This window comes from Magnolia sinica, chromosome 11 (genome assembly GCF_029962835.1).
Source record: "Magnolia sinica isolate HGM2019 chromosome 11, MsV1, whole genome shotgun sequence".
Lineage (NCBI taxonomy): Eukaryota > Viridiplantae > Streptophyta > Magnoliopsida > Magnoliales > Magnoliaceae > Magnolia > Magnolia sinica.
The window spans coordinates 85,417,757-85,439,997 of NC_080583.1; the positions used below are offsets into that span (position 1 = coordinate 85,417,757).

The 22,241-nt window shown below is 38.6% G+C and overlaps 1 protein-coding gene across 12 annotated transcripts in view; it reads right to left on the minus strand.

Moving 5' to 3' along the window:
* Positions 1-21,475, minus strand: part of LOC131219610 (cyclin-dependent kinase B2-1-like) — a 104,424-nt gene extending 82,949 nt beyond the window's left edge. For 2 of the 12 annotated variants that reach the window (XM_058214857.1, XM_058214856.1), the window contains exons 1-8: positions 21,116-21,471; positions 18,316-18,385; positions 16,704-16,853; positions 16,461-16,628; positions 16,261-16,371; positions 16,021-16,073; positions 15,815-15,908; positions 15,536-15,664 (exon numbers count right to left, since the gene is read on the minus strand). In XM_058214857.1, the coding sequence (XP_058070840.1) occupies positions 16,025-16,073; positions 16,261-16,371; positions 16,461-16,628; positions 16,704-16,853; positions 18,316-18,385; positions 21,116-21,218 (651 nt within the window). In that variant the 5' untranslated portion in view covers positions 21,219-21,471 and the 3' untranslated portion in view covers positions 15,536-15,664; positions 15,815-15,908; positions 16,021-16,024. Of the gene's footprint in view, positions 1-7,047; positions 7,071-12,907; positions 13,608-13,813; positions 13,967-14,373; positions 15,377-15,535; positions 15,665-15,740; positions 15,909-16,020; positions 16,074-16,260; positions 16,372-16,460; positions 16,667-16,703; positions 16,854-17,175; positions 17,307-18,315; positions 18,386-19,055; positions 19,811-20,733; positions 20,890-21,115 lie in introns of those variants that run through there. The other 10 variants (XM_058214862.1, XM_058214861.1, XR_009158258.1 and 7 more) reach the window with 9 other exon arrangements.
* Positions 21,476-22,241: the final 766 nt, after the last annotated feature.

The window sequence follows — 22,241 nt, forward strand, 5'->3', positions numbered from 1 at the left end:
GCAGCTTCAATCATATGTTGAGTTTGTATCATGAAAAGCAGCTTCAATCATATGTTGAGTTTGGATCATGAAAAGCAGCTTCAATCGTATGATGAGTTTAGATCGTCGAATGAGCCTAATGATATGAACAATTTTTATCCACCGAATGGCTCAAGCATGTCAATGATTTTTATTCATCGAAATGGCCTATGTCAAAGGTTTGGATTACTAGAAATGGGTCGAGTCATATTTATTTGGATCATTGTAAAAAGAAACCTGATTCTTTGAATTGTGTAATTGAACAGAAGAGGGTTTTAGCGCATGGATCATAAAAAGTAGGTTCAATCATATGTTGAGTTTGGATCATGAAAAGCAGCTTCAATCGTATGATGAGTTTGAAACGTCGAATGAGCCTAATGATATGAACAATTTTTATCCACTGAATGGCTCAAGCATATCAATGATTTTTATCCATCGAAATGACCAATGTCAAAGGTTTGGATCACTAGAAATGGGCCGAATCAAATTTATTTGGACTGGTGTAAAAAGAAACCTGATTGATTGAATTGTGTAATCCAATAGAAGAGGGTTTTAGCGCATGGATCAACTTAGCATATCCATTGCCATTGATCATGAAAAGTAGCTTCAATCATATGTTGAGTGTGGATCATGAAAAGCAGCTTCAACCATATGTTGAGTTTGGATCGTGAAAAGCAACTTCAATCGTATGTTGAGTTTGGATCGTGAAAAGTAGCTTCTATCATATGATGACTATGGATCGAGAAATGAGCCTAATCATACGAGCAATTTGGATCCACTGAATGGCTCAAGTATGTCAAAGATATTGACATCAAAATGGTAACTGTCAAAGGTCTGGATCACTAAAAATGGGCTAAATCATATTAATTTGGATCGTTATAAAAGAAATCCCGATTCATTGAATTGTTTAGAGAATAGAAGAGGGGTTTAAGGCATGGATCAACTGAGCACATCTATTGGCATGGAACATGAAAAGCAACTTCTACCATATGATGAGTTTGGATCATGAAAAGCAGCGTCAATCATATGTTGAGTTTGGATCATGAAAAGCAACTTCAATCGTATGATGAGTGTGGATCATGGAAAGCAACTTCAATCGTACGATGAGTTTAGATTGCTGAATGAACCTAATGATATGAAAAAATTTGATCCACTGAATGGCTCAAGCATGTCAAAGGTTTGGATCACTAGAAATGGGCTGAATCATATTTATTTAGATCGTTGTAAAAAGAAACCTGATTGATTGAAATGTGTAATCGAACAGAAGAGGGTTTTATCGCATGGATAAACTTAGCATATCCATTGTCATAGATCATGAAAAGTAGCTTCAATCATATGTTGAGTTTGGATCATGAAAAGCAGCTTCAACCATATGTTGAATTTGGACCGTGAAAAGCAACTTCAATCGTATGTTGAGTTTGGATTGTGAAAAGTATCTTCTATCGTATGATGACTTTGTATCGAGAAATGAGCCTAATCATACGAACAATTTGGATCCACTGAATGGCTCAAGTATGTCAAAGATATTTATCCATCAAAATGGTCACTGTCAAAGGTCTGGATCACTACAAATGGGCTAAACCATATTAATTTGGATCGTTATAAAAGAAATCCCGATTCATTGAATTGTGTAGAGAATAGAAGAGGGTTTTAAGGCATTGATCAACTTAGCACATCCATTGGCATGGAACATTAAAAGCAACTTCTACCATATGATGAGTTTGGATCATGAAAAGCAGCTTCAATCATATGTTTAGTTTGGATGGTAAAAGGCACCTTCAATCCTATGATAAGTTTGGATCGTCGAATGAGCCTAGTGATAAGAACAATTTTTATCTACTGAATGGCTCAAGCATGTCAATGATTTTTATCCATTGAAATGGCCAATGTCAAAGGTTTTGATCACTAGAAATGGGCCGAATCATATTTATTTGTACTGTTGTAAAAAGAAACCTGATTGATAGAATTGTGTAATCGAACAGAGGAGGGTTTAGCGCACGGATCAACTTAGCATATCCATTGCCATGGATCATGAAAAGCAGCTTCAATCATATGTTGAGTTTGTATCATGAAAAGCAGCTTCAATCATATGTTGATTTTGGATCATGAAAAGCAGCTTCAATCGTATGATGAGTTTGGATCATGAAAAGCAGCTTCAATCATATGATGAGTTTGGATCGTTGAATGAGCCTAATGATATGAACAATTTTTATCCACTGAATGGCTCAAGCATGTCAATGATTTTTATCCATCGAAATGACCAATGCCAAAAGTTTGGATCACTAGAATGGGCCGAATCAAATTTATTTGGATTGTTATAAAAACAAACCTGATTGATTGAATTGTGTAATCCAATAGAAGAGGGTTTTAACGCATGGATCAACTTAGCATATCCATTGCCATGGATCATGAAAAGCAGCTTCAATCATATGTTGAGTTTGGATCATGAAAAGCAGCTTCAATCATATGTTGAGTTTGGATCTTGAAAAGTAGCTTCAATCGTATGATGAATTTGGATCGCGAAATGAGCCTAATCATACGAACAATTTGGATCCACTGAATGGCTCAAGTATGTCAATGATTTTTATCCATCAAAATGGTCAATGTCAAAGGTTTGGATCACTAGATGGGCCAAATCATATTAATTGAATTGTGTATAGAACAGAAGAGGGTTTTAAGGCATGACTTAGTATATCCATTGCAATGGAACAAGAAAAGCAACTTCTACCATATGATGAGTTTGGATAATTAAAAGCAGCTTCAATCATATGTTGAGTTTGGATAGTGAAAAGCACCTTCAATCGTATGATAAGTTTTGATTGTTGAATAAGCCTATTGATAAGAACAACTTTTATCTATTGAATGGCTCAAGCATGTCAATGATTTTTATCCATCGAAATTGCCAATGTCAAAGGTTTAGATCACTAGAAATGGGCCAAATCATATTTATTTGTATCGTTGTAAAAAGAAACCTGATTGATTGAATTGTGTAAATAAACAGAAGATGCTTTTAGCGAATAGATCATCTTAGCATATCCATTGCCATGGATCATGAAAAGCAGCTTCAACCATATGTTGAGTTTGGATCGTGAAAAGCAACTTCAATCATATGTTGAGTTTGGATCGTGAAAAGTATCTTCTATCGTATGATGACTTTGTATCGAGAAATGAGCCTAATCATACGAACAATTTGGATCCACTGAATGGCTCAAGTATGTTAAAGATATTTATCCATCAAAATGGTCACTGTCAAAGGTCTGGATCACTAGAAATGGGCTAAACCATATTAATTTGGATCGTTATAAAAGAAATCCCGATTCATTGAATTGTGTAGAGAATAGAAGAGGGTTTTAAGGCATGGATCAACTTAGCACATCCATTGGCATGGAACATGAAAAGCAACTTCTACCATATGATGAGTTTGGATCATGAAAAGCAGCTTCAATCTTATGTTGAGTTTGGATAGTGAAAAGCACCTTCAATCGTATGATAAGTTTGGATCGTCGAATGAGCCTAATGATAAGAACAATTTTTATCTACTGAATGGCTCAAGCATGTCAATGATTTTTATCCATCGAAATGGCCAATGTCAAAGGTTTTGATCACTAGAAATGGGCCGAATCATATTTATTTGTACTGTTGTAAAAAGAAACCTGATTGATATAATTGTGTAATCGAACAAAAGAGGGTTTAGCACACGAATCAACTTAGCAAATCCATTGCCATGGATCATGAAAAGCAGCTTCAATCATATGTTGAGTTTGTATAATGAAAAGCAGCTTCAATCATATGTTGAGTTTGTATAATGAAAAGCAGCTTCAATCATATGTTGAGTTTGGATCATGAAAAGCAGCTTCAATCGTATGATGAGTTTGAATCGTTGAATGAGCCTAATGATATGAACAATTTTTATCCACTGAATGGCTTAAGCATGTCAATGATTTTTATCCATCGAAATGGCCTATGTTAAAGGTTTGGATCACTAGAAATGGGCCGAATCATATTTATTTGGATCATTGTAAAAGGAAACCTGATTGATTGAATTGTGTAATTGAACAGAAGAGGGTTCTAGCGCATGGATCTTGAAAAGCAGGTTCAATCATATGTTGAGTTCGGATCATTAAAAGCAGCTTCAATCATATGTTGAGTTTGGAACATGAAAAGCAGCTTCGATCGTATGATGAGTTTCGAACGTGGAATGATCCTAATGATATGAACAATTTTTATCCACTGAATGGCTCAAGCATGTCAATGATTTTTATCCATCGAAATGGCCAATGTAAAAGGTTTGGATCACTAGAAATGGGTCGAATCAAATTTATTTGGATTGTTGTAAAAAGAAACCTGATTGATTGAATTGTGTAATCTAATAGAAGAGGGTTTTAGCGCATGGATCAACTTAGCATATCCATTGCCATGGATCTTGAAAAGCAGCTTCAATCATATGTTTAGTTTGGATCTTGAAAAGCAGCTTCAATCGTATGATGAGTTTGGATCGTCGAATGAGCCTAATGATATGAACAATTTGGATCCACTGAATGGCTCAAGTTTGTCAATGATTTTTATCCATCAAAATGGTCAATGTCAAAGGTTTGGATCACTAGATGGGCCAAATCATATTAATTGAATTGTGTATAGAACAAAAGAGGGTTTTAAGGCATGAATTAGCACAGCCATTGCAATGGAACATGAAAAGCAACTTCTACCATATGATGAGTTTGGATCATGAAAAGCAGCTTCAATCATATGTTGAGTTCGGATAGTGAAAAACACCTTCAATCGTATGATTAGTTTTGATTGTCGAATAAGCCTAATGACAAGAACAACTTTTATCTATTGAATGGCTCAAGCATGCCAATGATTTTTATCTATTGAAATTGCCAATGTTAAAGGTTTGGATCACTAGAAATGGGCCGAATCATATTTATTTGTATCGTTGTAAAAAGAAACCTGATTGATTGACTTTTGTAATCAAACAGAAGATGGTTTTAGCGAATGGATCATCTTAGCATATCCAGGATCATGAAAAGCAGCTTCAATCATATGTTGAGTTTGTATCATGAAAAGCAGCTTCAGTCATATGTTGAGTTTGGTTCATGAAAAGCAGCTTCAATCGTATGATGAGTTTGGATCGTCGAATGAGCCCAATGATATGAATAATTTTTATCCACTGAATGGCTCAAGCATGTCAATGATTTTTATCCATCGAAATGGGCTATGTCAAAGGTTTGGATCACTAGAAATGGGCCAAATCATATTTATTTGGATCTTTGTAAAAAGAAACCTAATTGATTAACTTGTGTAATTAAGGGTTTTCGCGCATGGATCCTCTTAGAATAACCATTGCCATGGAACATGAAAAGCAGGTTCAATCATATGTTGAGTTTGGATCATGAAAAGCAGCTTCAATCATATGTTGTGTTTGGATCATGAAAAGCAGCTTCAATCGTATAATGAGTTTGGAACGTCGAATGAGCCTAATGATATGAACAATTTTTATCCACTGCATGGCTCAAGCATGTCAATGATTTTTATCCATCGAAATGGCCAATGTCAAAGGTTTGGATCACTAGAAATGGGCCGAATCAAATTTATTTGGATTGTTGTAAAAAGAAACCTGATTGATTGAATTGTGTAATCCAATAGAAGAGGGTTTTAGCGCATGGATCAACTTAGCATATCCATTGCCATAGATCATGAAAAGTAGCTTCAATCATATGTTGAGTTTGGATCATGAAAAGCAGCTTCAACCATATGTTGAGTTTGAATCGTGAAAAGCAACTTCAATCGTATGTTAAGTTTGGATCGTGAAAAGTAGCTTCTATCGTATGATGACCATGGATCCAGAAATGAGCCTAATCATACGAGCAATTTGGATCCACTGAATGACTCAAGTATGTCAAAGATATTTATCCATCAAAATGGTAACTGTCAAAGGTCTGGATCACTAGAAATGGGCTAAATCATATTAATTTGGATCGTTATAAAAGAAATCCCGATTCAATGAATTGTGTAGAGAATAGAAGAGGGGTTTAAGGCATGGATCAACTTAGCACATCCATTGGCATGGAACATGAAAAGCAACTTCTACCATATGATGAGTTTGGATCATGAAAAGCAGCTTCAATCATATGTTGAGTTTGGATCGTGAAAAGCAACTTCAATCGTATGATGAGTGTGGATCATGGAAAGCAACTTCAATCGTATGATGAGTTTAGATCGCCGAATGAACCTAACGATATGAACAAATTTGATCCACTGAATGGCTCAAGCATGTCAAAGGTTTGGATCACTAGAAATGGGCCGAATCAAATTTATTTAGATCGTTGTAAAAAGAAACCTGATTGATTGAAATGTGTAATCGAACAGAAGAGGGTTTTATCGCATGGATAAACTTAGCATATCCATTGCCATAGATCATGAAAAGTAGCTTCAACCATATGTTGAGTTTGGATCGTGAAAAGCAACTTCAATCGTATGTTGAGTTTGGATCGTGAAAAGTAGCTTCTATTGTATGATGACTATGGATCGAGAAATGAGCCTAATCATACGAGCAATTTGGATCCACTGAATGGCTCAAGTACGTCAAAGATATTTATCCATCAAAATGGTAACTGTCAAAGGTCTGGATCACTAGAAATGGGCTAAATCATATTAATTTGGATCGTTATAAAAGAAATCCCGATTCATTGAATTGGGTAGAGAATAGAAGAGGGGTTTAAGACATGGATCAACTTAGCACATCCATTGGCATGGAACATGAAAAGCAACTTCTACCATATGATGACTCATGAAACTCGTTGGGCCCAATTTTTACTTCGATCCAAAACTTTGGTGGGCCATGAAAAATGAAAACAGTTTCCTCCCCTGATTTGCATTCTCTTTGCTATGGTCCACTAGAATTTTAGATTAGGGTGAAAATTTGTCCCTTAGGGTTTCATGGGATTCCGCATAACATGGACCGTTCGGATTAAACGCCCATGACACATGTACAAAGGGGTGCAAGCGCGTGGGTGCATAGGCGAGCATGACTCTATATGCCGAATGCTTAGCTATGCGCCAGTTCGCACGGAACTCGTGTGAACATTTTTTAGTACTTATCATACGTGATGTGACTCCACAATCTGATCGGTCCACATGAAGCAACACCTTTGGAAACCCTAGGGCGCAATATTTACTTTGATCCAAAACATTGGTGGGCCATAAAAAATGAAAACAATTTCCTCCATTGATTTGCATTTCTCTTTACTATGGCCCACCAAAATTTTATATCAGGGTGAAAAGTTTTCACATGGGTTTTCATGGGATTCCGCATCACATGAACTATTCGGATTAGATGACCATGACGCGTGTGCATGTGCGTAGGTGAGCATGACTCTATATGCCGAATTCTCAGCCGCGCACCAGTTCGAACAGAACTCGTGCGAACGTTTTTGAGAACTCATCATACATGATGCAACCTCAAAATCTGAACGGGCCACGTGAAGCAACACCTCATGAAACCCCCTGGGCCTAATTTTTTACTTTGATCCAAAACTTTGGTGGGCCATGAAATTTGAATGGGCATTTCTCTTTGCTATGGCCCACCAAAATTTTCGATCAGGGTGAAAATCTTTCCCTTGGGGTTTCATAGGATTCCGCATCATATGGACCATAAGGATTAGACACCCACGACACATGCAAAGGTGCACAGGTGAGCACGACTCTATATGTCAAATGCTTAGCTACGCACCAGTTCGCACAGAACTCGTACGAGCTTTTTTAGAAACTCATCATACGTGATGTGACTCCAAAATCTAAACAGTCCACGTGAAGCAACACCTCATGAAACCACCTGGGCCCAATTTTTACTTTGATCTAAAACTTTGGCGGGCCATGAAAAATGAAAATAGTTTCCTCTCTTGATTTGCATTTCTCTTTGATATGGCTCACCAGAATTTTAGATAAGGGTGAATTTTTTTTCCTTGGGGATTCATGGGATTCCACATCACACAGACTGTTTGGATTAGACGCCCATGACATGTGTGCAAAGGTGCACTCGTGAGTAAGTGAGCATTACTTAGTTTGTCGAATGCCTTGCTGCGTGCTAATTCGCACGAAACTCGTGTGACCTTTTTTGACAAAACATCATACATGATGTGACTCCAGAATTTGAATGGTCCTCGTGAAGCAGCGACCCATGAAACCCCCTGGGGCCATTTTTACTTTGATCGAAAACTTTGGTGGGCCAAGAAAAATGAAAACAGTTTCCTCCCTGATTTGCATTTCTCTTTGTAGTGGCCCAACAGAATTTTACATCAAGGTGAAAAATTTTCCCTTGGGGTTTCATGGGATTCCGCATCACATAGACCCAATTAGTCGCCCATGACACGTGTCCTAATGTGCACAAGTGCGTAGGTGAGCATGACTATATATGCAAAATGCTCAGCGGCGTACCAGTTCGCACGGAACTCGTGCGAACTTTTTTGAGAACTCTTCATCATACGTTATGTGAATCCAAAATTCGAACGATCCACGTGAAGCAGCACCACATGAAACCCCTTGGGCCCAATTTTAATTTGATCCAAAACTTTGATAAGCAATGCAAAACGAAAACGGTTTCCTCCCTTTATTTGCATTTCTCTTTGCTATGGCCCACCAAAATTTTAGATCAGGGTGATAATTCTGTCCTTGGGGATTAATGGGATTCCTCATCACATGGACCGTTTGGATTAGACGCCCATGACATGTGTGCAAAGGTGCGTACGTGCACACATGGACCGTTCGAATTAGACGCCCATGACAAGTGTGCAAAGGTGCGTACGTGCACAGGTGAGCATGACTCTATATGCTTACTCTATATGCTGAATGCTCAGCTGCGCACTAGTTCGCACGAAACTCGTACGAACTTTTTTGAGAAAACATCATACGTGATGTGACTCCAGAATCTGAACGATCCTTGTGAAGCCCCCTGGGCCCATTCTTACTTTGATCCAAAATTTTGGTGGGCCATGAAAACTGAAAATAGTTTCCTCACCTGATTTGCATCTCTTTGCTATGGCCCACTAGAATTTTACATCATGGTGAAAATTTTTCCCTTGGGGTTTCATGTGATTCCGCATCACATGGATCATTCAGATTAGACGCCCATGACATGTGTACAAAGGTGCGCAAGTGCGTAGGTGAGGATGAATGGTCAGTCGCCCACCAGTATGCATGGAACTCATGTGATATTTTTTTAGAACTCGTCATACGTGATGTGACTCCAAAATTTGAATGGTACACGTGAAGGAGTACCTCATGAAACCCACTGGGCCCAATTTTTACTTTGATTCAAAACTCTGGTGGGCCATGAAAAATGAAAACAGTTTCCTCCCTTGATTTGCATCTCTTTGCTATGGCCCACCAGAATTTTAGATCAGGGTGAAAAATTTTCACTTGAGGTTTTATATGATTCCATATCACATGGACCAAAAGGATTATACGCGCATGACGTATGCAAAGGTGCATAGGTAAGCATGACTCTATATGTTGAATGCTCAGCTGTGCACCAGTTCGCACGAAACTCATGTAAACTTTTTGAGAACTCATCATACGTGGTGTGACTCCAAAATCTGAACGGTCCACGTGAAGCACCACCTCATGAAACCCCTGAGGCCCAATTTTTACTTTGATCCAAAACTTTGGTGGGACATGAAAAATGAAAACAATTCCCTCCCTTGATTTACATTTCTCTTTGCTATGACCCAGTAGAATTTTAGATCAGGTTAAATTTTTTTCCCTTGGGGTTTCATGGGATTCCGCATCGCATGGACCGTTCAGATTAGACGCCCATGACATGTGTGCAAAAGGTGCACACGTATGTAGGTACGCAGGTGAGCATGACTCTATATGCCGAATGTTCAGCTGCGCAGCAATTCGCATGTGCGAACTTTTTTGAGAACTCATCATACATGATGTGACTCCAAAATCTGAACAGTCCACATGCACAAGAAGTAGCACGTCATGAAACCCCTTGGTCCTAATTTTTATTTTGATCCAAAACTTTGGTGGGCCATGAAAAATGAAAACAATTTTCTCCCTTGATTTGCATTTCTCTTTGCTATGTCCCACTAGAATTTTAGATCAGGGTAAATTTTTTTCCCTTCGGGTTTCATGGGATTCCGCATCACATGGACCGATTAGATTAAAATGCTCAGCTGCGCACCAATTCGCACGGAACTCGTGCGAACTTTTTTGAGAACTCATCATACGTGATGTGACCTCAAAATCTGAACGGTCCACGTGAAGCATCACCTCATGAAACCCCCTGGGCCCAATTTTTACTTTGATCCAAAACTTTGGTGGGCCATGCAAAATGAAAACAATTTCCTCCCTTGATTTGCATTTCTCTTTGCTATGGCCCACCGGAATTTTAGATCAGGGTGACAATTCTACCCTCGGGGATTAATGGGATTCCGCATCACAAGGACCGTTCGGATTAGACACCTATGACACATGTGCAAAGGTGTGCATGTGCGTAGGTGAGCAACCTTATGGGAACTTCCCATGAGGTCGTGCTGTATGGGCCCCACCGTGATGTGTGTCAAACATCTACCCCATCAGTTAGATGCACCACTCGAAGGTGGGCCATGGGTTTAAAAATCAAGTCAATCCATGACATAGATACCTTCAGTTGATACCAAAAGAACATATTTGTTAGAAGTAAACAAAATATACAACCAGCACGTGCAATGAACGTAACAAATGTTGTGCAGAAACTTCTCACCTGTGGGTGCAGATGTCACTTGTTGAGGGTTCTCTGCATCAGATTGGTTCTTCTTCCCTTGCGTCTGATGTCATGGCCATAGCCACTGGAAAACTGAAAAGTGAACTAGCTCAAATGCAAGTACAAGTACACTGTTATCACCATTAAGGTCTGTCCAAAACAGAACAGCAAATGGCCAAAAGATGAATTCATTCTCTGCCAACAGGGATACATCAACGGTAACCAGAATGGAACGGACAACCAAGATTGAAGTGATATTAACAATGTAAAACCCAAACAGTAAACTCTTAATAAACTGATGTAATCCATATCAAACTCATTTTAAGGGAGAGACAGACCTTGGTCAACAAATGGACATGTTCACATTTTTCTCTATCATCTTTGTTTCTTTGTTGACAACAGCGGAACCAATCAATTGATGTGATTCATGGGAATGTGAATTTCCAACACCGTTTTCCATCTCTTGAGGACTGGATGACCATTGCCTTTTCACACTGCTTGACAGTTGACCTATACTTCTCTTTTGTGGTATCTCGAGTGTTTCAACAGAGGAGGCTGATGCGAATCTGACGAGCCCTCCAAGACAACCACTGCACTGTACAAAAGGGAAATGAATGAATTTGAGCCCCTCACAAACTGAAACTAATTGTCAGTACCATGTACAAAACACTGATTCACATGTTCATTCAAATTTTTAACTGTTACAATTGAGACTAGGTTTCTCACTCAAAACTAAAACCTTCTACAATACCTTTATCATTCTAAGGGAAAAGAAGAAGAAGAAGAAGAAGAAACACCTACCTCATACAAGCTAAAAATTGCCTTTGGTAAATCCAACCACCGAATATGGTCCAAACAACATTCTAAATGCACTTGCAGTGAAGAGATTTGAAGCACTTGTTTCAAACAATAGAGTGATTGTCTTAATCAAAGGACAGTCATGACAACACTACACAGGAACTAGAGAAACAAGGACATTCCATTTTATGAGAAATTGAAATTCATTGAATACCATTTACAGTGTGCTTCATGTGAAAGGAAGAAATTCAGATAGTGCGGAACATCTAGGGTGTACAGGATAATAATTACTAACCACACTACAACAAAACTGGGCGCCGGTAAAAGTTGCATCGGTAAAGGCTTTGCTGGTGGTCAGCGTCTTTTACCGGTGGTTGTGCTGGGCGCCGCTTAAAGTAAGATTTACCGGCAGTTTATACACTTTTACCGGCACTTTTATGACCGCTGATAAAGGTCCTTTTAAGCACCACTAAAGGTGCTTTTAAGTGCCGGTTAAGATCTCAAGCGAGGGACGTTTAACGGATCTGAAAAATGCATTGCTACGTGGACATCTCCTACAAAATACAGTGGCATGTCCTTATTTTTTTAATTGTTAGGATAATGGCTTCAGGCTTCTGTTGTTCCTTTGATGGAAGGCTCATGCACGTGCTAGGGAGCTTGAGAAGCAGGATGGCTACGTGGACATCTCCTGCAAAATGTAGTGGCAGGTCATTTTTTAATTGTTAGGATAATGGCTTCAGGCTTCTGTTGTTCCTTTGATGGAAGGCTTCTGTTGTTCTCTGTAGAACATGTTGGCTACAATGCTTACACATGTCACCCATATGCCCCACCACAAGTGGATCTAGAAACCACACACGGCACGTGTCCATGTGTGGTACATCAGAACAAAAATACAAATGCCCAAGGAAAATAGATTACACATCAGTCAAAGGTACAAACGAGAAAGTAGAGTATTCACTGGCAAGAAAGTAACTTTTTTTTTTTTTTTTCCTCTTTAGTATGCCTCATGCTACCCCTGCGAAATCACAGGCATTAATCAATATAAGAAAACCGATCAAAATCTCTGCTGAGTTGTGCAAGTTGGATACCAAGGCTTTACTGATTGGACATGAAATGCCCAGCAGATGGGTACTTGTTTGTTGACACAGCTTTCCAACTTGGAACGGACCTCCACAGACTGCCCGGTGATTTTGAAGCCCAGCAAATGCATGCTTATATAATGAATTAGATGGAACTGGAATAGTGTGTAAGAAATACATGGAGGTTTTTTCCTTTTAAAGTTATCTAATGTACATAACTCAAAAACAATCCATTTCAGAAACATTCAAACAATGCTAGAAAAGGGGGAAAATTGAAAAAGATTTACCATTCAGTGAGTTATATGCTTGTCATACACTGAATACTAATGTTTTAAATCCTAAGACCAGACCTTTCTGTCAGCAGTTTGGTCCAAATCCAAACAATGGTCTGTTCCAGTCCAACCATGACATGTTTTAAACAAATAAAATAATAGGAACTGACTGCAACTAGCTACCTGTAGCACAGTTGGTAGTGTTCGCTCTATAAAATAAAAAAATAAAATGGTACTCGAACACCACAACCCATTTTGAATTTTACCAATAAACAGTAGAATTGAAGCAGCAGTCCAACTGGCAATAGGCCCAATCCAGATGTGCAGACCAGCTGGATGGTTTAAATGATTTCTTGCCCAAAATGGGTTTCCAGGCAACTTGGCTCATTTCCACGGCTGGTTCTGACCCAGATTAATCAAACCGTCCAGTCCAGCCCAGCTTAAAAACACTGACAAATAGATGACATTTGTCATTATTACAATGACTTGTTCATTAATGAAAATACTGTTTGGGTCATATGTCACTACAAAAACAAAACCCAAACCACTTAAATGGAGATTAATGCCTCAGGTTGTTCACAAAGGGAGAAAAGCAGTCAATATCTAACGCACCTTGCTGGCAAACAATATTTGCAGTTCCAATATCACCCCTGGTAGAGAACTTCACTCCTTCCTTTGTCACTGAAATTACAACTACAATCACCCCAAACCAAAACATTGATATTGTTAGTGAACTATAACTGTTGATATGAATGTTGGACATTAGTATGAAACAACCAACAAGAATCCCTACACATTCTATTCAAATTTCAACCAATGGATGGTGGGTGAATTCAGTGCACAATATTATGTGTACGTAAGTATCTCAATACTAACTCATGCAATGATGATGATGCTACCAGTATCTCCAATGCTGCTGAGGTCCTTGCAAATCCTTGAGAACTCAGCTGATGGCATCTTTACAATGGCATGATACTCTGCTTCTGGAATTCCAAGATGCTTGCTGTCAATGTCCATGAGCTTCATCTCAAAATCAACAACCTTATCTTGACCTTCAAAAATGACAAAACCCAGATCAGTGATAAAATTCTGGGGAAAATGCAGAATTTCAATCATCCTTTTTTGGCAAGGCAGTAAAAAAGAGTTTACAAATAAACCAGAATGAATAAAATAGATTACATAAAAAATAAAAAAAAAAACCCAAAATGAACAGAAGAAATTTGTTAAAAGACCCAATTTATCCATCCATTTCTTCTCCTCAACAATACAGCAGTCGGCATTTTCATCCGTTTCAGCATCCCTCGGAAAAAGAATACAAATTCCCTTAACCAAAACAGCCCAAAATAAATATTTGTGCTGAGAGTAAACAGATTAGTGCAATTAGGAATAACTACCAAGAAGAAGACAGAAATACAAAAAAGAAACACAATGATGACAGAGGACAATAGGTGATGGTTACCTGATTGAGAACCTCAAAGTCCGATGGCTGTTTAGCCATTGAGTAAGACCCCTGCATTGATTGAAGCCCAATGCATATGAATATGGAAGACCAATATTCAAAGTTCAAACATGTTAAATGTACTTCCTCGTTGTCATACAGGTGCCAGAATTTTGACCCAAAATACCACTACAATGTCCTCGTTTAGATTCTTTTTAAATTAACTAGGAAACAAATTGTTAAAAGAACAAAACGATCTTCAACCATAAATGACATTGATCAGGAGCATAAAAACGTTGGTTGGGTAGAGTAGTACAAAAATATGCACCAACAATTAAAATCTATGTATCTAACAAGTGAGAAAATTTTATTCAACACAAAATTCATTCCAGACTTATAGTTTTCTAGTAATAAAAACACTCCAGATGATATCAAGAATTAAGGGTCAAATATGGACAGCACAGTAAAACATTTAAGGGATTAAATTCAGTAAGAAATTGATGAAAGGAGTAGTCCATATTCAAAGCAAATGAGTTAAATGAGTAAACTGATGAAATATTCCGATATTTTCTTATCCATGGTGAGGCCAATCATATGCCCCAAATCCAATAGTTTAAGTTCCCCATGGAAAACTATACAATTACTTTATGAATAAATGCATACATTCTGACATTTTAATCTCTGACCTGGAAATAGACAGGTTAAGAAGAGAAATAGAGCCACAATCCACATTCACCTGAAAATTTTCCTAAGAGAGGCGACTAGGATCTTCCAAACTAATAGATTTTTCGGGCATGGTTCATCCATAGCCATTGATCCCTTTGATAGAGCAATCACCACAAAAAAAGATGCCTGATATATATTTTCCATTATCCATAAAAAGGATGTATATTAAAAATGATTTTGTATAACAAAAAATTCAATAGGCCAAGACGGATAATATCTCGCCTCATAACGGATTTGGCCCTTGGCCATTATAAACTGTTACCGGACTAAAAACATTGGGAATTCTAGAATCAGGAAGCTGTAGAGTTAAAACAAACATGTTCAGACCGGTTATTCATTGAAAGGTGCGGTAATTAAAAAAAATGTATGTATATATATATATGTATGTATGTATTTATGTATGTATGTATGTATATGTATATGTATATATATTTTATAAAGATGGGGTAACCCATACCATTGTGATAAGAACTATGTGATCAGGGCGATGATGCATTGTCAAGAATGTAACTGAGTTAATAGGTTCATCATCATGTGGCCTCAATGTTAAAAGTGGCAATGCCTTCCTGTCTTCCTAAATCTTTACCTGTTGCAAACCAATAAATCAAGATGATACTGAAAGGTTCCAAATCATATAGAATATTTCAAAAATGGCAAAAAACGTAACTTCCCAGCAAGATTAATATCAGCAATTCAAAAGATTTGAGTTTCTCGAATAAAAATTCAAGAGATATACCTGGTTTGTTATAACCCGATTAACAAAGGGTAAGCGCAGCTCATGACGCAACTCCAGCATGTTCCCTCCAGGAGTCAAAAGTTTGACAGCCTTCCTTCTTAATGTAAATGAAAACAATTAGACAATTCCAACAAGCAACAGACGTTGGCTGAATGAAATAGATTTTATGATAACCTCAAAATATGCAGAACAAGAAATAAACGGACTTGATCAATGAGGAGCTTCCAGTTTGATGAGCCTCAGCAATGACCGGTGTTTACTTACGTGGAATGGACCAGACTGTCAGATTGGTTGGGATAAGAACTCATCATTGAAACAGGACGGGTTTTGGCTGGGACTGATAGGTATGCCTCATCAATTCAATAGCTTTTAACATGATTACCATTAAAAAGAGTAGACTAACAGATGCACATAAAATAAAGCCAACAGGACCCAGGGCATTGGACCTGAAGTGAAGATATTGATGATAAATGGCAAATGGCGCTGAATTTGAAAGAAGTGGTAGAAGCTCTTGAACTATGCTCCAAGTATCCAGCTCTATAGATGCAATTATTAGGCTGCGCAAAAGGTTGAATCTTAGGATCACCACTGAATATTAACAACTTGCTAGCACTCAGCCATTTAGTACATCCTTTTGTATATTTACCTAGTAAAACCATTTTCTTTCCACATCTTTATGGCTTCTGGTGATGCCCTTCTTCCAGGTTTTGTTGATTTGCAAATCTTGGGAACTGTGTAAGTGTTGTCATCATGTATGCCATCTAAGTGGTTAGTAGAACAAGGAGACGTATCCATAGGATCCAAAGCTCCATTGCTAGAAGAAAGAGATGTATCAGTGGTGCTAATTGATGGCTGAGATGAGTTAAGAGAAGAATTGAGCCACAAGTACCAGAACATTAGATGAGACACATTTAGTTGACAAGGCAGTTTTGGCAACAATTGACTGAATACTAGAGACCAAACCTTTTCATGAGATACGGATTGTTCAGTACTGCTGTTTTGATCAAAACAAAGTTCAGAGATAGGAGACTGCACAATCCTGCATTAAAACAAATCTATAAATATCCCAAACTTTCAGGAAAAAAAGAGAGTAAAAAATATAAATACAGGAGTGCCAAACTGATTTTAACTATGTCCAAGATGGTAGGACACGACACAACCCATACTCGACCCAATTTTGACCAGGCCAATTCTCCAAATGGTGGACCCAAACCTGGTCTGATTTCTAAATGAGTCTGGAAAATTGGATCTGGACGCATTAAGATCGGGTTGGGTCCATTGGGTTCCTTTTGGACAAAATCCAAATCAAACAAGAGGTAAAGCAATCAAAAGCAGAACATCCATATTGGAGACTGCAATACCTGAAAATGAAGCATGGGCACCTAAAATTAAGCAAACAGATTTACATGAGAGGAAATTCATTTTTTAAGTGGCAACCAAACAGGCCCTTAGCAGCTCAACAGTCAGACGGCCATTACAGGCTCACCTCTTTTCCAAGTTGGTGTTATGGTGGTGGTTGGTTGTAGTTGTCAATTGCTTTATCTTGTCTCTCCAGCATCCAACCACAAAATAATGAAGAAATGGTCCACTGCTATTAGTGTACAAGCTGTAATAGTGCTCCTGGTTGTAAAACATTGCCTGCATCAGATTACTACTGAGGCAACAGAATCTTTTCATCAAGACTTGTCACCAAAGGTCCAGGGGTGGGCTCCATGCCAATCACTTATGGATCCCACATGGGCAACTGATGGGCCCGCATGATGGCAGGTTGCCTAGTGGACCCTACAGGGCCACAAGGTTGGAGGGACCAACTGTGGGGCCCAAAACAATCCTCTAGTCACATGATTGGACCATTTAACAGAAGGCAGTTCCTATTGCATGGTAGCAGTAAATTAGCAGTCTCCATATTCAGGTTGTAGTGTCCTTTTTCTACTTCAAGCCTGTTTGACCAATCTAGCAAGTTACCTACTTAGTATTGGTTTGTAATTAGAATTGGAGTAGGAAATTGGAAACAAAACACCATATATACAGAGCCATATGTATGGAATATTTTGGGGTGGGCCAATTTGGCCCTGTATTGCATGTCATATCTAGATGATATGGATACAATACATTGGCTGATACGAAACCTATAATCAAATTGATGGATGAAACAGTAAAATGACATACATGTGACACACATCAAAGCGAATCATTATGTCAAATAACAAGAAGCAAAAAAATTGATTTTGTTTTTTTTTTCTTTTTCCAGTTCCCCTAGATGGATTACTGGATTTTAATTAGGAATTGTTCAAATGAAATTGACATGAACAAAGAAATGACAAGATGAAAGTCAATCACATGCCCTGAATCTAGTTTCCCCTAGCTCCTTCAATTATAAATGAATGGGCATTGGCTACCAACACATATAACATGACCAAAAAGAAAGTTCACAAGTAAAGTCAATCTCATTCAGCATCATTTTCAAAAGTAAAATTTGCAACTCAATATTCAACAAGTACCTGAAGATGTGAAGCAGTTGCTGCAGCTCTGAGTCACCTAGAAATAAAGCTTGCCTTCTTACCATTTCCGCTGCACAGAACAGATAATTGTATTAAGATCTAAATCATCCCGAATTAGAATCCATAGAGAGTGGACAGCTAAGATTTCTGCAAACCCAACTCAACCTAACCCTAAGAAATATACCCCATCTCAAAAAGAAGCTATTATTTATCAGAAAATCTCTCCTGACACTAGCTAGTAATGCACATTAAAAGGAGAAAGAAAATGACAATATTCACACCTCACAGAAAGAAAATGACAATATTTCACACTTCACTGAATCCCACTTCCAAATATCTTAACAACCAGTCCATTAGAAAGAATATTCCACCTCAATGTAACCAAAAAAAAAAGACATCTATCTAATTCTTTCACCTAGCCATGGATGCATTCAGGAGACTTAACATTGTTTTTCACCCATGGAAAAGAAAACCAAGGGGGCATAGGAATTGATGGATGACAATGGAATCCTAGATATTGGCTTCCGTGGAAACACATTCACTTGGGATGATTGTCATCTGTCAAATCTAGGAAGTTTGCTAGAGGTTTATTGAGTTTTCTTTTTTTTTAGTCTTCTTGAGTTTTTGTCAGTAATAATAATAAAACTAGTTCAATTGAGTCGACTAGATGGGGCTGAGTTGAGTCACGAGTTGAGCATCAACAATGCAAATATGTACAAGGTCAGTATAACAATTCTAACAGTTGATTTAAGTAGAGGGAATCATAATCCCATCAGTCTACACAAGACAAAATAGTTCTCATCTCACTCATGATTCTGGGTGGAAGAATCCAAAAAAAGAAGAAAAAAAAACACAAACAAAAATGGATTAAATTAAATTCATACAGTAAGGTGGCTGATGGCTCATCTAGAATACTGTCGGAAATTTACTATTATATCTAGAGACTTCAAATTTACAACACCAAAGTGATAATAGATTGAAACAGCTTAGAGATTGCTTTAAATTTAAATTTTGGCAACAGCCAAAACTAATCCCTGCAGGTTTACCACAACATGGACAAATTATCATGGTAAAGAATCAAATAATGCAATGTGTGTGTGTAAGTTTTGTGCACAATACTTTGGTTTCAGGGATTTGCTATTTTTGGAACATAAAGTGGTTTTTTTCTTTCTTTCTAGGATGACTTAGTACTAGAAGTCAGCAAATCAAAGCAATCTCCTGTTCAAATCTCCACTGGCAATAACCAAATATTGACTGACTAAATTCAGCCTAAGTGAACAAGAGCTTTGCTAAGTTCGCTCTTGTTATTGCATGAAAATAAATATGTTCCATTCAGCAGGTGGGCGATGATTTTAGAAAAAACTTCAGCCAAGTTATTAAAGTTTTTTAGTCATATATTGGTTTCATAAACTGTGGCCCACCTGATGAGTGGACCAACCTGACTCTTGGGCAAGAGCATTTACATAGCAGTACCTCTCCAACGAATGGATTGGAATTTGGATCTCATACCAATTTACCAAGTGGCGGATGTGTGGCATGTGCATGAGCTGCCTTTTACATGCGTGTGGGCTTAGAAAGTCCACTGAACAAAATGAGATTTTAAAATAGTGCTGGACTAGTTTTATAGGTTGTAAATTAACAAAACCCTATGCCATGATTTCAAAAAAACTAAGTTCGTTCTCTGAATTTTGAATATCCAAAGCACAAGAAAAACAACAAAAGAGGAAAATTTGCCAGCTTAATCTAATAGATAGCCTCATCTTTTTCAATGCGATGGGTTTTGTTGCCTTGCTCTTATTCAAAAGGATGGGGAGTGACCAGGATGTTGCCAGTAGAGCTAGAGCTGGGTGGATGAAACAGAAATGTACCTTCGGGGTTTTGTGTGACCAATGCATGCCTCGAAACCGGAGGAGAAATTTCTCTGTGACATCTATTTGACCAACTATGATGGGTGCTGGGCAATGAGAGGACATCATAAGCAAAAACTGAGCATTGCAAAGATGAGGTTGTTAAGATGTATGTATGGGAAGGCTAGGAACGGCATAGTTAAGAATGAGGTGTCCGAAGCAACCCAGTAGCAGTCCCAATAGAAATAAAATGATGATGATCAGATTGAGAGGGTGTGGTCATGTGCAATGAAGACCTGAGACAGCTCTTTTAAGGAGAAACATTGATTAGAGTTGCAGGGCCTGAAATGAGAATGAGAGAAAAACCTAAAAGGGCATTGATTGAGGTGGTGAGAAGGGATATGAGGGCTTGTTCACTAACCTAGGGTAGGGACTTACATAAAGCTGACCCCAAATAGTTGGGACAAGGCTATGATGATGATGAAGTTGTGATGCTGAGCAAATCATACTGTTTCTTTCTAGCTGAATATACTCAAAGACAGGTCAGACGCAGCAGAATTTCAAAGATTACCAGTCCAATGCAACAAGGAGTGCCCTGCTCACTCAGTACAAATGCTTGAAGAAGACTCTGTGCAGAATGTGTCTGCTCAGGTGTTTCAGATATTATAATCGCAGTCTCTATTGCTCCAGGTCTGGGTTCAGTGATGGTAATTTTTGCACCAGAAATCTGAAATTGCCTTGATTGGTCAGTATCAAGGCATCAAGGAAACAAGTGCTTAGACAATCACAATCATCACAAGTCTTAGAACAGACCTGACGGATCTGTTTTAAACAGCCTCCATCCTCTCCATATATAGAAGGAACAACAGATCGGGGAACAACAACTTCTACAATTGTACAAATTTACAGAAAACCCCCCAAAAAGAAAAAAGAAAAAGGAGGAGAAATGTCACCTCCTTCCATCCACAGGGAAATGCGAGAGGGGGATGAGCTCAGACAGAGGCGTCGACATGGGCGTTGGGAGCGGGGAAGTGCGGCAGACAGGGCACGAAGCATTCAAGCGTAGCCACGCGTTAACGCAGCAGAGATGGAAGAAATGGCGGCAATCTGGCAACATCCTCAGCATCTCTCCGCCCTTGTAATCACAGAGACAGATGGAGCAGATAGAATCGTTGACGTGATCCTTGGAGTTGCAGAAGGAGAACGTTGCAGAGAGAGAGAGAGGGAGAGGGAGGGAGAGTGAGAGGGAGAGCTTGAGGGAGACCGAGAGAGAGAGAGAGAGAGAGAGAGAGAGAGAGAGAGAGAGAGAGAGTCAGGGGTGGGGAGAGGAGCGCAAATGAATTTAGGGCTGCTTTTTTTAAAAAAAAAAAAAATTTTTAGGGCCCCTATGCCGGCAGCCGGTTTTGTAACCCCAACCGTCGGATATGCCTATTTTTCTTGTAGTGCCAATACACAGAAATATAACTAGACTGTCTAAAGGGCTAAAATTTATCTTTTGGTGCCTATGTCAGTTACAAGTAAATGATAAACACCCTGTTGACATCCACTGGGTGTGCCTTTTGCATGTATGCATGTATGCTCACCTATGCACGTGCGCACCTTTGCACACATGTCATGGGCGTCTAATCCGAACGGTCCATGCAATGCGGTATCCGCTAAAACCCCAAGGGAAAAATTTTCACCTTGATCTTAAATTCTGGTGGGCCATAACAAAGAAAAATGTAAATTAAGGGAGGAAACTATTTTCATTTTTCATGGCGCACCATACTTTTGGATCAAAGTAAAAATTGGGCCTAGGGAGTTTCATGAGGTGGTGCTTCACGTGGACCGTTCAAATTTCGGAGTCACATCACCTATAATAAGTTCTCAAAAAAGTTCGCACATGCGAACTGGTGCGCAGCTGAGCATTTGGCATATAGAGTCATGCTCACCTACACACATTCGCACCTTTTCAGACGTGTCATGGGGGTCTCATCCGAATCGTCCATGTGATGCGGAATCCCATGAAACCCTTATGGAAAAATTTCCACCTTGATCTGAAATTCTGGTGGGCTATAGCAAAGAGAAATACAAATCAAG